Below are 19,040 nucleotides of genomic sequence, written 5' to 3'. Positions count from 1 at the left end.
ATAAACTGTCCGAGAACCCGTTTGAGTTGCCGTGCATTAAAGAAAAACGCTTTTAAGTATTAAAAAATAGTTTTAGCATGGTTGGTAATTAATTTTTATAATTTAAAGAGTCCAATTTTATTAAAAACACTTGTGTTAAAAGTGCCTGGTTGCAGGAAATAAATAATAAGTAATATGCTAGTTTATTGACTTATGGCCATTTTTTCAACAACCAGCAAGCCATTAAGGCACCTCCCACCAATTACCACATTATGTGGGTTCTTTGGATTCCTCAATTTTTTAAAAACAAGTTTTTCATATACAATGCGATAGTAATACACAAACAAAAATAACTCCAAAAACACCATATCCATATAATATATCAAAAACAACTCCAAATATACAAAAAAAAAATAAAAAATAGACCACTACCCATCATCATCACTCTCCACCACCACAATCGCCACTTTACCGCCACCACCCCCACACCCACGACCCTCTCTCTCTCTCCGCCCATCTTTCCTCACTCTCTCCGCCTCCTTCTTCGTTTTTCCTCCTCCTCTCTCTCTTTGTCCTTTCTCCTTTCTTTTTTCCCTTTCCTTACCCTCCAATTTCCTTCCCCTCTACTGACCACAACCTTTCTAGTCACGATCAAATCTGATCGCAATCAGAAGTCGCGACCAAGACGGTCGTGGTTAGAGTAGTAGCTAAAGTCGCAGCCACCACCCAGAGAGAGGTTTGGGGTTGGGGGGAAAGAGGGGAGGGGAGAAAAGGGAGAAGGGAGAGGAAAGAGGGAGGAGGAGGAGGAGGGGGGAGGAAATAGAGGGGAGGAGGAGAGGAAGAAAAAGGAGGGGGTGATGGTGGGTGGTGTAAAATTTTTTTAAAAATATTTCAAAAAATTGTAAATTATAAAAATATTCAAAAATATATATTAAAATATATCTCTAAAAACAATCTAAAAAACATCTACAGTAAAAGTTTTTCATATACACAGTTACAGTAAAATTTTTGAAAAACACTCTAAAAAAAAGCTAATCCAAACAGAACCCGTTCTTCAAAAAAGGATGCGTAGTGCACTTTTCTGATTCGGTGGTGATTTTATCCCTATCGGCTCCCTGTAGGTTCAGTTAGACCTTCTCTCTTAGTTAGATTAGAATAGAGTATGATATAAATAAAAAGTGATGATTGAAAAAAAAAAAAGACTTATGGCCATTTTTTCCTTTTTTTTTTTTTTTTTTTTTTCAAAACGGCAATATTATGGCCATTTTTTCCTTAAATGACCATTATGTCATTTCACCGCGGGCTTGTTTGTTTGTTCGGTTATTCTGCATTCGGGACGACTATTGAAAACTACACTCCTGCTGCGGTGCGCTTTAGACGAAATTTTACTAGTCCTTTGCTTTGGATTCATCACCATTCTGAAGTCATGCCTACACTACAATCATTGCTGGTTCACTATCGCTTTAGGCACATCATTGATCATTCTCCTGTTGCAGCTCTAGAGTGACTTGACAGATTTAGAATCTTCTTGGTCTTAAGAAAAAGTTCATGATTCAAATCGTGTGTTTAATAGAGCAAGGTGTCAAAAGAATGTGAAAAAGGAGCAAAGGCAAAAAAATAAATAATAATAAAGAATTGGCCGGGAAACACTCTAACAAAACAAAAAATAAAGAACTCTCGCTTCATGTATATACTAAAATTAAATTGCCCGAAGATATCATACTACAATGTAATGTAACTTCCAGCGTGCTAATAAGTGCAAATCAAGTTTTAATCAGTCATTTTACATTTTGCATTACCATAAGGTTGAATTTAGATGCTGACAGTTACAAGATGAGCTTCTTTACAACACTACTTCATCACAACGCCTCTCACATTGTCTACCAGATTGACAAAAGTAGTAACACTCTCTGACTCTCTTCTCCCATCTTTCCCTTGCTTCACCTACACACTCCCCTGGAGCCTTTCCCTCCTCAGTCTCTCCAGCTCCTTCACCATCTGCCAATGATCCAATGACAGACACGTGTCACCAAAGCTCACCGAAACCAATCGCCCCATAGTAAGCAATCTGCAAAAAAATGGTCTCACATCATCAACCCTACTATGAGAAGGATATAAGGGAAATATGGGCAAGTTCACAGTCCGCAACCAACCTGCTGAGTTCTTGGCTTCCTAAGCTTCTATCAGCTTGCCTTGCAGCAACCAAGTCATCTTCTACCACCTGCAATTATGTTTGATCAGTGTTAGCAACGAGTCAGCTGTAGATCTATATATTGAAGTTGATATTTGACCAAAAAAAAAAAACGAGTCAGCTGTAGATGCTGCACAATATACGCAAGTGTGTCTCCATGTATGTCGATATTGGATTGGGACAGGAATATCATATTGGGAAATTGTGAGTCCCTCACTGGAACATTGCAAACAGTTGCACTAACAAATTAAACCCAACTTCACTGAATAAATAAAGAAATTTCAAACACTGTTAGCAGTTTCGCAGACATGCAGGTTTATTTTTATTTTGTAGGCACCAACCACGACTGCAAATGAGGAAATCATTATTGACTGCCACTGGGGACTTTTTCGACTATAAAGATTACACACATATATGACTAAACAGAATAGAAAATACCAAATCAAGAAAAATTTTGGAAAGCCACGTCACTTTCTTGGAGGACTTGAAAACGAAGATCAAAATTAACTTAACCCTTACCTTCTGCATCTCCTGCTCAATGGAATGTGGCAATGATCTCATAGTAGCTAAGTACCATCTCCAAGCTTTCAGTAGTTCTGGGTCCACATCACCATAACAGTCTACCGAGGATGGACGCAAAGGCAACACCAAATCAGCGGGTAAGATATTAGATTTTCCCTCAGAAAGAATTAACATTTGGATGTCTGCAGCCATGTCCATTTTATAGTATGTAAATTCATACTCCACCTGTTAAAGGGAATGAAGATGTTAGCTAAGCTAATATATCGATCTAAACCAGCTTTATCTGAAATCAAGAAAAAAAATTGTAAATCAACTCCTCAAGGCACACATAACCAGAAAAGATATCTACATCTGTCAGAGAAACTTAATGCAACAGCGGACTGAAAAAAATAATACACAACCATAACATTATGAGTCCAAGTATCAGTGTACCTTTTGCAACTCCGTCAAGCTTTTCAGCACTCTTGCATTATCAACTCCAGTCGAGTTAAGGGTCCCTGTTTGTAACTGAGTCTCGTCGATAGTTAAATGAGTGCCCTCAGCTAGTTGTAAAGCTCCAGAAACCAATCTATGACACCGAGAACATTGAACCACAAAATTACACTGAAGCTCAAGAGTTATTGAAGTGCACTTCAAAGAGAAGTATTCTGCAGGCCAACAGTATAACGTCAGAATACCTGTTTATCTGGTAATCCTTTCTTGGGGCAAGAGAAACAGAATTAAGGTAATCAATGGTGAGAGGTAGAGAATGTGCAAAAGGTACAAGGTTCCTGATCGCGAGGTTTAAACGGTTTCCAAAAATAGATATGCTTTCCTTGTTTAAACAAGTAAGGTTTAGTGAAAGCTTTCCCACAGCAACTGTATCCACCCTAGCATGTACCTGCAATGACATTACTTGGTGGATACATCCACTTATGTCCAAAAATTACATGACAAGGAAAGAGGATGACAAATATGATATTCTCATAAATAAAAGGACTAGGAAACTTGGTCTCTTATGAAACATACCCTGGATAAAAGGTGTAATAACATGAACTGAGCTGCTAGCCCGTCATTTCCAAGAACAGCTGTGAGATGCCCCAACAGTGTTTCTCTTATCCCTTTCACCAGGAATGGTTTGGGCTGTGTTACAAGAGTTCGGTTACAGAATTAAATAACCAAATGACATAAGAAGCATCTTTATTTCTCGCTTCCCCTTTTGTTAGATTGAGTGGAAGGATAAAAGATGGAAAAGAGGGGAGATAGCATTGCAACTAATTTGCAGGTTCTTTTTTACTCTCGTACAACAACCACAAGCTCACTCATCTCACCTCCAACATTGTGGGACTTGAAAGAAAGTCATGAACTGCTAGTTTCCTGTGTACTAGACAATGGATACGAGGCACCTACAAAAGGAAGTAATCAGCAAAATCAGTCATTTTTTGTATGAAAAAATCATTTTATTTTAGTAATTGGTTTTGCAGTACAGTATCAAATGAACATTTGCTGGTTAAGACAAATTGTGACTAGTTTTCTTTAAGGTCAGCAAGCTGCAACAGGATTTCAACTTTTGGGGTTCACAGATTCTAGTGCATGACTACCAGTTTGTTCTCACTTCCTTTTATGTAAAGAAAATTTTAAAAAAAATGGTTGGCTTTAAGACAATCTATGATGGAACTTTTCCTTCTAATTGCTGTCTATGGCAATTCAAAAGCATGGCTGTTAGCTATAATCATCTTATTCATAAGCAGGAGGATTAAAAGCTTGTTGCAAATCATTATCAGAAAAAAAGCTTGTTGCAAATCATCATCAGAAGACATTGCAGGTTTCATTCATGATTGATATGCTACAGTCCCCGTGAAATTAACCATCGACCATTGAAATGAGATGCTGAATGAGCCTATTTGGTGGCACAAGCAGCACATAAAGAATTTTGAAAAGCATACAATAAAAAAGGTTGGTAATGATAGTGATCCTTACTTTTTCCTTATCGTTGCACAAGTCATCTTAACACTATTAATTGTTTCGTTACTTGATGAGAAAAGTAGACAGGGCAAACAAGAAGCGAGAAACATTTGGTAGTTTAGAATCAATTAAGACCTTGCTAGGGGGCAGATGAGTCAATTCTTCTTCATATAAACTGTTATTCAGTTCAGTAACCTCATCGGCATCTGTTTTAAGCTCTGTATCAAAAGTAAGGACACCAATAAACTCGAATACATCATTCAGCTTCAAATCCGACTCAGGAGAATCATACATCTGCAAATTCAAGATGATAGAGAAACTAATTTTAATTCGGATTAACATGAGCAGAACATGTAGCTGCTACCACTACATGCAAGTTCTAACAATTAATAGCAATGAATTCACCTTCAGTAGACAGGGAAATGAATTTCCGTCAAAATCAGGCACCAACCCAGTATTAGAACTGGTTTCTCCAATTTTATTCGCCTGGAGATTAGAAGACTGTGAAGGAACACTTTCCTCTCGCTAACAAAGACAAATTAAACCAAAATAAACTTAAAGTCAGTTCAAACAGCTTAGTTACCTCAAATACAAAAAGGAAAACCAAATTGGTCAACTCAGCCCATTTTCAATTATAAGCATTGAAATTTTCAATTATATGAAATATCAACTGATTTCAAAGTTTGGCTCCTATCATCCCCTTCAAAGATTTCATATTGGAAATACACGTAGAATGACTGAACTGTAGAATTGGGAGGATGATTGGGGATAGAGAGGAGATAGAAGAAGATTGTTGAGGAAAGAAGGTAAAGTACAGATTTTAACTAACCTTCCTTTTTGCAGATGGAGAATCCTGAAACTCGTGATCCGGATCCTGGAATCACACAAAGTAAAATACATGTAACAAAACTCTTAATCCTGGTTGAAAACAATGACTGATAAGATTCAATTACAATCCAACAAAGTGAAGGCAATGAAAAAAATCTCTTATTGGAATTATCCAATAATTCAGTATAACTCAGGTCAAATAAGATAACAACTTTTCCTAAGCATAATCATGTTTCCTGTATGATTCATGCATCAAATAACTAAGGCGCTCATATCAAACTTCCAATGAAGTGTTATCTCCAAGTTGATAGCGTATGTACAAAACTAAGAAGGACCAGGTAGTTTAAAGAAACCTGCATGTCCACGTCATTTTCCCTCTGGCGCTTCTCTCTTGCTGGGGAGGTAGAGTTTGCAAATGGAGGCACTGCAGCTTGGCAGAACGACTCGGTCCATGAGTTCTGTCCTGGAACCTAAAATGAGAAGGCCACTAAACTTACTTATCTAACTCCACGGAACATTCTACCTAAATACTGACACTCAAAAATGCTGTGACATTTGATGCAAAACCATAAAAGCACACGTAAAAGGAACAGAACTTACAGGCACACAATAAAGTAAACGGCGTTCCCATACTCGCATATCAGATGATGATCCAATGGGGAATTGGGAATGATCAGCGAACTTATTTGTTCTCCAGACACTCCCATCCTTAATAAAAGAAAAAGTTTAAACATCAAAGACATTAAGAGATGAGAACGTTCTATCTACTACATAGAGACATGTCAAATAGATAAGTAACAAGTAGTACCTTGTAAGCACCAACATAAAATTCATTTCCTAACATGTCTTGAATCATGCCCCGGAACTTAACCAGTGTGTTAGGCTGAAGCGATCTGATGGTGGAATCATTTAACGTTGGCACCTAAAAATTCAATATCCCAGTGAACACAAATTGGCTACAGTCGTACTAAATCAATTTTTATGACCACCAAAGTAAAATCCGATATAAGTGGAAAGTACTCGTACACCATGAACTCCCATCTTAGTACCACTTTCTAGTTAAGACCATGAATTAGAAAGGTAAGGGTGAATTGGGAGGGCTATAAATGAAGAATGCTGACCTTCGCAATTTAACTTGCCAAACTAGAAACACAAGAAGAAATTCCCAATCACAAATTAAACTGCTCCTTACAGGTTTCCGCCCTAGAAGCTTTTAGCAGATTGAAGCAATTAAACGAACCAAACGAGACACGTACAGTAAACCCTAGGGTATTGGGAGAATTATCAAATACTGCAACAAATTAATCAACGCATAAAAAAGAGGACCTGCGAGAGGCCGTCATTTTCGTATAGGAAATCGCGAAAGAGGTCAGTGGCGCCCCAGTCCTTGCCATCGAATGTGGCCGGATCGATGCCTGAGGCCACAGCCTTCTCGAACGTCAATCGGACGGCTCCAAGTGGGTTTGCGAGGCAATCGTACGGCAACCCAACCATTTTTTTTTCCTTTTTTTTGGCTAGCTTTCTGATATAATAAGAAGTTGTAGGTTTTTATCTTCCCTCTTTCAAGCCTCAAAATCCCACGCTCTCCAAGAGCAGTTGCCGGCTTCCCGCGCTAAACTGTTGAGTATAGGTATCTTTTCCCGCCAAGTCTTGGGGGAGTCTTCCCGCCAATTCGGCCTAGAATGATGTTGGTGGTTGAGTCACAAAGCCCACCACTAACAGACTGCTAAACATTGAATTGTTCGATGAATGGGCCCTAATTTCTTGCGCTTGTTTATGTATAGACTTGGGGTTTTACAATGTTGCAATCCTCTTCAAAAGAAATGAAAGAGTTTCACTTTAACTAATAGGCAAAAAAACTATTTGTTCTAAAAGTTTAAGTAATTGAATATTTTCTTGCTAAACAAGTAATACTAAAAAGGATATTGTATTGTTGTAAATTTCTTTGATTATTTTAGGTTTATTAATTAGTTTGACGTTGTCAAATTGAATTTCCATCACTTCAGTTTTTTTTTTTTTTTTTTTGGGCTGCATAAGTATTGTGTTTCTTAATGAACTACGTTGCTTAGAAATATCATTGGTGCCTTTTACAATGATCTTATTTTATGTCTCACAACATTAATTTTTTTATTTTTTTCCTAAACGAAGACTCCAAATCATAAAAGGGATAAGGAGAACGGCTAAAAAATCAAATCAAAGATTTCACGATCACCTGACTAATGTTCCTATCAGCTAAGTTGAATCCTTGGACCACCTTCAATCTTTCTATGCATTGATTTTGATACCAAAATTTACACGAAGACAATTTACTATGTATCAAACCTTTCTGGTGTAGGGTTAGTGTCTACCCTTTTTTTTTTTTTTCCCAAAACCACCTAGAGGGGTCAACAGGCTCAACATTTAGGATGACCTATATATCTAATGAAAATTCCAATTGGCTCCGCTCATCGTTGGTGTTCTTCGAGTAAGATGCAAATTTTTTCCGTTGTGTTAGTCATGTATCATAACCTTCGTATCATTGCATGAACATGCCACAATTCAAAAATTTTAGACTGAGTGAAGAATCTAAAATTATTAGAGTAAGTTTGGACTCCATAGATACTCCACACAAAAATGAAACTTACAAAATGCTTAAGAAGTTCATCCAGCCTCAACCCATGCAGAGCCCACCAAAATTAGAAGGGAAAAAACAAATGTTTAGGAGCTGATTTCACTCAAACATGCCTGAACTGCGATTTCAATATACGAAGCGTACAACTATTGTGTCCATATGGAAATAGGTTAATCAAAACCTAAGCCCAGGAGGAGGGGGCAATCTTGAGGGTGATGTGCCTCTTCCAGAAGTCAGCTGGAGAAGAGCCTTGTGAAAAAATTTCCGGACTTGGACTTCTCAAGACATTCTACATGAACGTATCTCCCGAATTTATCCACTTGCCTTGGTTCACCCCTGGTATCTTTCTTGCAAACTTTGCATGTTTTGTCAACCCATCCTTCGTCAACGTATTGTCCATCCACTGTTTTTTTTTTATTTATAATTATTAATAGATGACGATAAACTGAAAGCTTCAAATAGTGGGGAAAACAGATTATCATGGAATCAAGAAATACGTATTTCAAAGTGTTCATAATTACCTTCAATATAGGATTTGAAGAAATCTTTGTATGTTCCACCGATTTTCCTTCTAAGAGCCCCATACTACAAAGAGGTCATTTATAAGTGTTAGCAACCACTAAGCAAAATATTAGCATCACAAATCATGAAGTGCAAGATAAATAAGTTTCTTCATATTTCATAATTACATTCCATAGCAGCAGCAGCATGAATAGAACTTGGGAGGTTGGTTAATCAGCAAGCTGAAATTAAATTAAGGAAGAGCCGTAGAACTTGATGACTAGTATACTCAGAATTCACCTGTTCCCTACTCATGCGTCCACCTGAGCGCGTAGATTCGCTAGCTTCTTCCAAGAGCTCGGCATCCTTAGCTGATCGGACCTGAGAAAAGTCCAGAGCTTCTGTCACACTTGAAAACAGCGACTGCTTCTTCTCTGTGTTGCCCGCTTCTTCTTCGGTGCTAGCGCTCTCATTCTTGGCGGAAACAGCAATGAAGTTGCAGCTTCTGCTAGAATGGTATCTGAAGAATTTTGGCGCAACCGCTGCATTACCCAGGAACCCATTCTGAGAGGGTGACAGGGGAAGTGCTTTTAGCCCCATATTTTTCCTTCAGTTCGAGCCTCAAAGTCCTTTGAGTCTTTCTTTATTACGACTCAAAATAGTCCTTACTATTAAAATTCAAATCTGTTTAAGTTCTCCTGCTAGAACTTTTAGACGCTGCAATCCTTAAAGAGAAGTTTAAAAGACTTAAAAGTGAGACTGGCTGGGGGAGGGAAGGGACGAATGTGTGATCGTGGATGTACTACAGCGTGATTTTGCTTTGTCTTTTGGTGGAGTTTTGGGTGATTTAGGAGTAGCCTACCGTCTAAAGATTGCATATTTGCCACTCGGGGGAGCTCGTGGTGGTTATGGGAGGACGACGTGGCCTTTTAGGCTTCATTTGACCCCTTCACTGGAACGGAAAAGTCCTCAGCCTGTCGATTGTTACTGTCAACCGCCAGCATCAAGCATGCTGACATAGTCTAACATGCAAGAAATATACTCTCTGGCGTTTAGTTTTGCAACTTCTGCTTCCTCGTAACAAATTACAAGAGAGAGAGATAATAAAAAAAAAAACAAAAAAGTAAGGGATTTCTTTGAAGTAGGAGTTCATCGAGTCGAGTCGAGTTTCGGTTTAATTGAATTTAGTTTCAACATAATTTATAAAACTCAAATTCGAGTTCGAGTTCAATTGATTCAAAATGTCAAACTCGAGTTCGAGTTTAAAAAAATAAAAAATAATTATTTTATTTTTAAAAAATAAATAAAATAATAATTTTTCTTAATAAATAATAAAATATTAGAGATATATATAATTTTTCTATTAAAATAAAAAATTATATATATAATCGAGTGCGAGTCGATTCGCGAACTAACGAGTTTAATATTTTTAAACTCGAGTTTGAGCTCGATATTGATCAAACTTGACTCTAATTTAGATTTGAACCGCTCGCAAGCGGTTCGATTCATTTACAACCCTACTTTGAAGATAAGAGTTTTTTTCTTTCTTGATTTTTTTTGTTACCATGCACGTTGGAACGTCTTCGATAGTTGGTAGTACAGAATTTCAGATAGAAGTTGAACATTTTAAAAATGTTTTTTGTTGCATTTTTCTGATTAGAGGATAGGCCACGGTTTCAGAGAATATACCAATCGTGCAAATTTCTTACGTAGCCATGCACAACGAGTTACCAAGAAAAATTAAGTGACCCGCAAGGAACCCCACCTTTTTTTTTCCCCATTTTCTGTGTCCCCTTTCATTTCCGTTATCACATTCGCGAACTTTCAAGTAGATTTTCGCTTTTTGGGGAGACAGTTTTCCCAAAACATTTTTCCTATCTGATCCCATGTTCTGTACGATGACCTACCTTCTACACCTGCTTTAGACAAGGTTTGTAACAGCAGACTACAATACAAGCCACAACTACAAGCAACAGCAGGACTTCATCTTCCACAAAAGTGCTCACACTACGTAAACCATGCCAACCTCTAGGAGCGAGGCCGGAGGCACCTTTAACGCCACATCTGGTCCCCTGCAATTCCTCCTCAAGAAATTATAACCAATATTAATTGCCAACTTCTTAAGAAGAGACGATCCTTGTTTTGCTCTCACATGTGAGTGACCAAGGATGAAAGCAGTCCCAGCTTGTTGAGCTCCATACAAATCTTCAAGCTCTTCACGGAGTTGGATGTCCATTTCAGGCCGTGAATCAGCTTCAGACTCGTAGTCAACAGCAAATCTAACTCTTCTTTCAACGACACCGACTGGTTCCATTTCTATTGCATCCGTCACACTGTCTATTGTTGGGAAGCCAACAGATACGCTTGCTGGTTGCAGGTCTTCCTCAATCTCAAAAGCTGGTGTGCCAGCGAAACCCACCGTTCCTATCACTGCCAATTTGTAATCACCCGATGATGCACCAGATCGAGAGCCATCTTCCTCATTACACGTATCAATTATGCCACGTGCTTTAAACCAGTCAAAGCGGATGAAATCAGCCAGCTTACTGACCAGTTCGGATTCAAAAGAGTCGACATCCTGGTGAACATCACGGTAACCATATCGGACTATGCACCTATAGGATCGGTGACCTGGGGGACCCACGCGACCCACAAGATATCGTTCAGCTGGGGGTACAAAGGGGACAGGCACTGATTTTACGCATACAAAAACAAGAACGCGGTGGAAAGCAGGAAGGTTTGTGACAAAACGTGAAAAATTGGCAGGTATGCCTGATGTTAGGTCAGTGAAAACAAGACCAATGCCAGGGACTCGAGCAATGCCCAAACTTGGGCCCAAGGCTAATAACCATTCTAGTGAGACCTTGTTGTGGAGGTCATATTCATATTTCTTGACAGTGGCATAGTGCCAAACAAACATGACACTGACTAGGAAGAGTGCAAGGAGGATTGGAAGCCAGGCACCTTCAAGAAACTTAATGAGGGAGGCAGAGAAGTAGAGCAGTTCAATGGAACCAAAGAAAAGGAGGAAGCAAAGGGCTACAATTGGAGGTTTATGCCAACAGAGTATGATGACCAATGATGTGAGGCAAGTTGTCACCAGCATTACAGCCATCACTGCTAATCCTGCAACAGTCAAAAAATAAACAACAAAATGTTAAATGCTTCCAACCAAAGCTCATAATTTAATATCATTTGCAATTTCCAATTGAGATTGGTTCTCTTTAGAGAAGAAAAGGAGAATTTCCTAAACAACCTTCAGCTGATCAGGTCAGTGTTTGTCAGTTCAGGCAAATGCTGATAATTAGCTAGTTGGTATTGTTGAATTTGAATACTAAATAGTTAGAAGCTTGCCTTTATAGGAGCAATCTACATCTTTAACCAACTTAAATACAAATGTTCCTTAGCATTTTCTGTATCTAACAGTTGATACAGAAGGGAAGCAGCCTTGCAGTCTGCAGGCAACAATAAACTGACAGCTTGATAGTATATATAATCAGCCATTGTGAGCGGACTTACCGGACGCATTTCCCATGTGTTTTACATCTCTGAATCCAATTGCAACAGCAATACAGAAGATCATGAGTGTCCAATTGATCTCAGGGATGTAAATTTGGCCGTGTATCTTATCAGAAGTATGAATGACCTTAACTCTTGGAAAGCAACCAAGCGACTGACTCTGGTTGATTATAGAGAATGTTCCACTGATGATTGCCTGGCTTCCAACCACTGAAGCAAGGATGGCAATAACAAGGACTGGCCACCTTACATGTTCTGTATCGAGAAAATAAAAAAACAGAATGTTATTCATGTACATTGCACACGGTTCTGGTGGCCTGAACTGCCACACCCAAGGTAATGTTCAAGCCTTTCTGAATGAAATGAAATTTTAGTGCTACCATTTCCTTTGCAGACTGAAGAATTTATCCTATGCATTATACTTGTCATTGGTTTGAGTAAAAAAGAAAAGAAATAAAACAACTGTTTCTTGACAAAACAAAAGAACTGTTTGCTGTCCAGTAACAGGAAAAGAAAAAGAGACATTTGGATATTGTTTGTCCTATATGATGATAGTGATTCAACAAGTTTTGTTGGGTTTCTTGAAAACAACAGGCAAGAAGTAAGCTTATCCCATGTACGTCAATCACTTGAAACAATGATAATGAACTATTAACTATTAAATGACCCACAGTAAAGAAATTCCATATGATAGTTGACGTGCCTAGATCTCTCTCACACGTGTATTCATGGTATTCTTCTCTCAGAAATTCTTCCTCTTTGTACATAGACCCTGCAAAATGCTAACATTTTTATAAGAGATGGTAATACCTGGAACTGACACATAAAATCCAATCTGGTAGTTGGTATCATGATGCTTTGACAAGAAAGCTGCTTGACCCATGTAAGCCAAAATTAGAGCTGGATATACCATAAAGGTGAAAGCAATCTGCAGAAGAAGAAGGTTTTATAACTATTCCAGAATGTAAGCGAGAATTGGCTCCAGTTAGAGCTGTGACAGACTGGACTAAGGAATATTAAACAAACAATTGTACCTGAATTGCAGTATAAGAAAAATGACCAAGGTCAGCGAACATTGCTTCTGAGCCTGAAAATGCCACAGTAAAGAAGATCAGAAGCACTAGATCTTACTGATAATCTCCAAAATATCAAGTAGTAGAATTAGAGTCAGTCGTTCATTGGTTAAGGTCTCAGAAAAAGTATCATACCCTCTCGGATGTCATTTAACTTCAAAAGCCCCAAGTGTATTAAGGTATGTACATTTCTTGTAACATGAAAATTTTAACTTAGGCTTTACCTGTTATGCACAAAAGGATGCCACCCAAAGACATCCAACCTCTTTTTCTTGTCTTCTTCAAGAACTTGAACATGTAATATGGAGAAAGAGCTTTGTAGACATGTGGATTCCAGCGAAAGATGTTATATAAACCGAGAGCGCTAATGCATAGTAACCAAGTGAGAACCACTGGTGCAAAACAGAATCCTATGCGATGTGTGCCATAGTGTTGTAGTGCAAATAGGCACACCAGTATGAAGCAAGTGATTGGAATCACAGCATCTGCAAGCCAAAATTTGACACAGATGTACAATATGAAAGAATGAACTCACAACCAGCAACTTGTTTCAAGCAGTCAAACACAAGATAAGATTTCTCTTGTGGCTTGGATTAGTTCTTGCAACCCTAGGGGTAAGGAAAATGTTTTCAGATTGTGAAGAATTTGAGTTCAGCCAAAAAATTAACCAAGGAACTCGTACTCTCAGATTTGTCATTAAGAACTTTTCTCCTATGTTAGTCACATCTATTGAGATCTCATAGATCGAAAATATATTTCCACTTTTGACTCACTAATTTATGTAATCATGTTGGTGAAATTTGTTTCCAAGATGGGATTTACATGAATTCTTGAACTTTAAAAAGAAAATGTGTCCTACAAGGCAGGTTTCAACAGATTTCCTTGGAGTGTCATACCTAATGTGCATTGCTACAACAGGTACTGATGACTAAATTTGCATTGCTACAACAAACAACAGGTACTGATGACTTTTGATATCAAAATTGCTCTCAAGTTTCTCGAGTATAAAAGAGTATTTCGAACAGTAATATAGAACAAATACTTTCATTGTCAAATCCTATTCTAACAGTGATATTGGTGAAAAGAAAAAAAAATCATAATTAGCCCCAGTCCCAATTAGTTAACAGTATAATCAAGGACAGGAAACCATCCAAACCACTTTAGGAGATAGCTGGATATGTTCTCCCAGTATTCCATCTAAATGGCATGATCAAACTGGTTATCCTATCCAGAACAACTCCATGTGATACAGGCTAAACATCCCAGGACTCTTTAAACAAAACACGTGGAGTTTCCAAATAGAAGAACCAAGCAAAAGAGGGAGAGAGATTCCGTTCTATGTTTTTACCTGCAAATTAAGCATTTAAAAACTCAGGCAGGCTAAATTGATTCAATTTTAGAATTTTCACTTTGTCTGAGACAACATAACTTCACAGAGGATCCCTAACTCATTTTCCAGTTATATATACACTTTGTAACAAAGAGAAAGCAAACAAAAACATTTATATCATCATCCTACCCCTAGAAGCAGCTGCCTAACTAGCTGTCCTGAAAAGAGTAAAACCTTAAAAAATACTGACATAAGGAAAGGCCTCAAAATGCATCATGTGATTATGTGTTTTAATTCTCGAGGAAAATTGCCAGTCAAACTGCATTATGAGAAAGCCGTAAAGACACAGCATCAATTAGAAGGAGGGGGGGGGGGGGGGGGGGAGGAGAAGGCAATCATCGTGCCACCTGTTACTACTGTCTACTTGAGATGACTATAATTTATCACTTTAATCAACCAGAAAGCAGGCAAAGTTTCTAACTTGTAGAAAAGATTGGAATCTGAACAAATAATAAATTAATATATTCCTCTTTTTCAGTCCACAACCATACATTACCATACTAGTCTACCTATCAATTACAATTAAGTCTGCAGCCATTGGAATACCTATATAAGGAAGGAAGCTTCTAAGTAACATAAGAAAAAGCTTACATTGGTGTCGATCTTTTGACATGGATAGCTCAAGGCCAGAAACTGCAGAGAAAACTACAAAAAACAAACAGTTAGCATCAGTGTTTGAATCACTGCTGCTCCATGAAGGATATGTACCATGAAGAATATTTACCAGATATAGCTGGAGTGAGTAGCCCATCTCCAATGACCATACAAGTGCCTAGGAGTACCAAAATCAATAAAGCTGTGTGCAAGGATTTGTGCTTCTCAAGCAAAAGTTTCACTCTGGAGCTATTCTTTGCCTGAGGTGAGTGTTCAAGTTTATATGTAGAAAGAGCTTCATCAGCAACTTGGCGGTTGGGGAGAAGGCTTACTTTGGCATGCCTGCAAATTAGTGAATAGAGAGCAATAGTACCACCTGCAACATCGTGACAGAACTTCAATTAAATCACTAACTCACTAGCATGCCTTTTAACTGCTCTTTTTCAGCACTGGGAACATACCCTCTCCATTGTCATCAGCTCGCAGAACTACGAACACATACTTGAACAGAGGAACGAGAGTTAAAGTCCAAAACACAAAAGAAAGAACGCCAAGAATTTCTTCATTTGTCTCTGAATGTTGAATATCTTCAGCAAATGAGCTCTTGTACACGTAGAGAGGGGAAATGCTCAGGTCCCCATATACTACACCAAGACTTTGATAGGCTAATAGCAACGTATTTTTCCAAGAGGTCTTCTGATATCCAAATACGCAAGAAAGTGATAGAAAATGCACAGTTAGAGATGACAACAACATTCCGATAGATCTTAAACTTGCTACCAGAAACTTCGGATTCAGCAAGGACCAACCTTTGAGGTGCTCCAACACCTTCCACAATCAAGATCCATGGAGCTTATATGTCAGTGGTCTATACGGTTGCTGATGATTGACAAAGATGGATGCAGATGCTCACTATAAGAACATCATATATGATGATATTAGAATCCCTAAATGAAACGACACTTGTTATATTCAATTTCCCAACTGCAAATAGATAAGATACAAAACAAGAAACATTTGCCCACGCTTCAAAAATCCCCTGCGCGTGCATACATATAGATACACTTTTGCAGAATCCACAAAAAAGACCTACACGAAACCCCGCAGCAAACTGAACCTCTCATCAACTTTTCCTTCAACAAGCTAAATAAAACTAACAGCAAACAATTAAGTAATACCCATACAAGTCATAATATTGAAAGAATGCTGATTCTGAAGGGGGGAACACACCTTCACTTTACAAGCATTCTTTTTACTTCACTTCTCTAGCATTCTTTTTACTTCACTTCTCTGGGAAAAAAAAGTAAAGGAAAGTGGCAGATAACTTCCTCGCCTATAGCACCTTGATTAAGGAAGCAAGCCAGTCAGAAAACACTAGACGCAAGAGAGAGAGAATGGCATGAAAATTGGAAACTACAGTATCACTAACGGTTCATCCAGATTAGGACATTGAACAACTGATGCAAAAATTGAAATCACTCTAAACCAAGAGAGATTGCATAATGTTGACAAGGACCGGGCACTAATCACATAAGGTGAAGACAGTTACATTACCAAATCAACCACACCAACTTGAGCTCATCAAACCAAAAAAAGAAAAAAAGGGGGTAATAGTGATAACACAATCATGCCAAGTTGAGCCCCACGGGAATGAAGGCGATCTTCAGGACCATAAAACGCACATACTTTGCATCCTCACCCCCCTACCCCATTCCCTTCTGTATGTGCCAACACTGTGCACCAAAACAATATAATAATATATTTTATGAACAGTAAGTGTGTGTTTGTGTACAAAAACATTAAAGGGTGCCTGATAGCCCAAACACCGACCAACCAACCAACCTGAAGAGGATAAAACCAATTTATCCCCAAAAAAAAAAAAAGAATGCAAAGAAGCTCCGGAAGCTTGGAAAAATAGCCGCAATGACTAAAGAGCTAGAAGCGGGGAGAGGAAGGGGGGGGGGGGGGGGGTAGTGATCTTTGTGCGGAATGGAAAATGGGTCCATCTTTACCTACCATACTCAGCTGAACTGAACAGAAAACAACAAAAGATGAAAAGTGATTGGAAATGTATCCAAAAAAAAAGATTGGAAATAACATCAAGACAATAACATCAAGGCAGAGCTTTCAAATCTTCAAAAATAGTTGAGCACGTACCAATATTGGAGGTTAGCTTCAAAATCTGGTGATGGAGAAAGAGCAAAGCCCCATAGAGATTGAAAAGATGTGTCCGAGTAAAAATCTGGCACACTACTTGATTAGTACTAATATCTCCTTTAAAGACAGCACCACGTGATTAGAACATGGACCTCAACCCCAACCTATTTATGCAAACATTACATGCTTGTAAGTATTTTGCTGTTCACCAACTTTTATTCTAACTCCTTTTTGATTTCTTGCTTGTTTTCATTCTTCACGGCTTCAACGTTTTACCATCCGTCTTTAAAGCAAAGCAAAACTGATGGGAAAAAAGCTCGCTTTTTTCCAGGTTTTCATATTCCCTTTAGCCCACTTTGCCCATAACTGCCACTTTGCATGCTTTTTCTGTTTCTTTAAAAGACTGCCTTTTTCTAGTTTTTTCTTTTAAGCTGTCACTGTTCTTTCAAATTAAATTAGTGGTTACTGCGGCCTAATCCATCGGCATCTATAGTGAAAATGACCAGCTTATGGCACCAGATCCCCTGGGATGGCAATTGCTGCTGGTGAATCTCCAAAATGGATTCTAGGATTCATCATATTTTGGCGGATAATTATGCATCTTTTTGAGTATTCAAGAGAAAACATGTAAAGGGTCCTTTTCTGCTATAAATGTACTAGTAGTAATAAAGTGTTGATGGTTACCTTTCGATATCCATTAAATTGCCAGGGAGGAGAACGGTTACCATGAGGTAGTACTTGCTGTCTGTTTGTGTAGGCCAATGACTTTTTAATTTGTCACCCAGGTTGAGTTTTTTTTTTTTCTTAATAAAAATTTTGGCAGATTCTACATCATTTACAGAGATTTTACGTATTGCCCACCAATATAATTTTCACATTGATTTAATTTCAGCATGGATCACTTACAAAATTTTTATAAATCGCCCTACTAACATGATTATAACATTATCATAATAACGAGATTCAAACATACATGTTTTTCGTGAAAGGGTTGTACATTATCAACTCGTGTTAGCACTTAGCAGGTTATAAGACAATATGTTACTGTAGCTGTTTAGTGTACTTGTCTATATACTCCGATTCTTTTTTGTTCTCGTTTTTGTCGAGCAGGAGAAAAAAAAAAAGTAGTAGAATTACTTATACACATAAGAAATTTTAATTTTTTTTTGGCCCCTTCTCATTGGCCAATTTCAAAACTCTAACAACGATTTAGCAGTAAAAGGTATTTCATCCACATTTTGGTTAATTTTGTACATGGAACAATGATGCCAGAAGATCACGTCCTACGCTAAGTTGAAGCATAATAAGATGTAAGTATACTATTGCCTAGTGGGGTAATTTATTAGGAGACAAAAAAAAAGCAGAAAAGTCTGTTTCGGGATAAATTAGTGATATACACTTCATGGAAGATGAATTCGATGAAAACTTAGGAGATTGGCTTTAAGGGTTCCTTTTTATTTTATTTTATTTCGCGTGCGTGGTTTCATGCACAGTAAACGATACGGGTGATATTGGAATCCACGCGCAGACATATATTCGCTGACCAAAACAGGGACAAGAAGCAGCGAAAAAAATCCTCGTATTGGAGTTAAACCAAACATTGGTGCGCCATCTTTTAATCTTGCACAAGTTTTGGGAAAATTTCCTCAAAAAAAAATTGTTTTTGAAGAATTGATATTAAAAAAAAAAAAGAATTGACATTAAATCGTACGCTAATGGACAATGGATTCT

The 19,040-nt window shown here is 38.0% G+C and overlaps 3 protein-coding genes across 7 annotated transcripts; all 3 read right to left on the bottom strand.

The window, feature by feature from the left end:
- Positions 1-1,646: 1,646 nt before the first annotated feature.
- On the bottom strand, positions 1,647-7,270 carry LOC113759937 (mini-chromosome maintenance complex-binding protein). Its single transcript, XM_027302517.1, has 14 exons — positions 6,791-7,270; positions 6,273-6,386; positions 6,065-6,172; positions 5,818-5,934; positions 5,466-5,510; positions 5,042-5,161; positions 4,772-4,930; positions 4,003-4,077; positions 3,701-3,814; positions 3,370-3,572; positions 3,125-3,260; positions 2,690-2,917; positions 2,133-2,200; positions 1,647-2,047 (listed from the first exon to the last, which is right to left on the bottom strand). The coding sequence occupies exons 1-14, from the start codon at positions 6,956-6,958 to the stop codon at positions 1,924-1,926; spliced, it is 1,779 nt and encodes a 592-aa protein (XP_027158318.1). The 5' UTR covers positions 6,959-7,270; the 3' UTR covers positions 1,647-1,923.
- A 747-nt stretch (positions 7,271-8,017) lies between these two features.
- Positions 8,018-9,397, bottom strand: LOC113760572. The gene is made up of 3 exons (XM_027303205.1): positions 8,877-9,397; positions 8,597-8,660; positions 8,018-8,478 (listed from the first exon to the last, which is right to left on the bottom strand). Exons 1-3 carry the CDS (start codon positions 9,174-9,176, stop codon positions 8,309-8,311), a joined length of 534 nt encoding a protein of 177 aa, XP_027159006.1. The 5' UTR covers positions 9,177-9,397; the 3' UTR covers positions 8,018-8,308.
- Positions 9,398-10,299: 902 nt separating this feature from the next.
- On the bottom strand, positions 10,300-17,436 carry LOC113763579 (potassium transporter 2). Of its 5 annotated transcripts, none has more exons than XM_027307419.1 (11): positions 17,310-17,436; positions 16,383-16,494; positions 15,962-16,064; positions 15,614-15,848; positions 15,283-15,528; positions 15,150-15,203; positions 13,393-13,653; positions 13,130-13,182; positions 12,906-13,023; positions 12,096-12,350; positions 10,300-11,702 (listed from the first exon to the last, which is right to left on the bottom strand). In XM_027307419.1, exons 3-11 carry the CDS (start codon positions 15,998-16,000, stop codon positions 10,579-10,581), a joined length of 2,385 nt encoding a protein of 794 aa, XP_027163220.1. In that variant the 5' UTR covers positions 16,001-16,064; positions 16,383-16,494; positions 17,310-17,436; the 3' UTR covers positions 10,300-10,578. The 5 variants fall into 5 exon arrangements, with proteins under 5 accessions (XP_027163220.1, XP_027163221.1, XP_027163219.1 ...); XM_027307420.1 differs by lacking the exon at positions 17,310-17,436 and adding an exon at positions 16,707-16,856; XM_027307418.1 differs by lacking the exon at positions 17,310-17,436 and having other exon boundaries at positions 15,962-16,099; positions 16,383-16,856.
- Positions 17,437-19,040: the final 1,604 nt, after the last annotated feature.

This window comes from Coffea eugenioides, chromosome 2 (genome assembly GCF_003713205.1).
Source record: "Coffea eugenioides isolate CCC68of chromosome 2, Ceug_1.0, whole genome shotgun sequence".
Taxonomy (NCBI): Eukaryota; Viridiplantae; Streptophyta; class Magnoliopsida; order Gentianales; family Rubiaceae; genus Coffea; species Coffea eugenioides.
The sequence above is the reverse complement of the archived record's forward strand: the minus strand, read 5'-3'. Positions and strand labels throughout refer to the sequence as shown.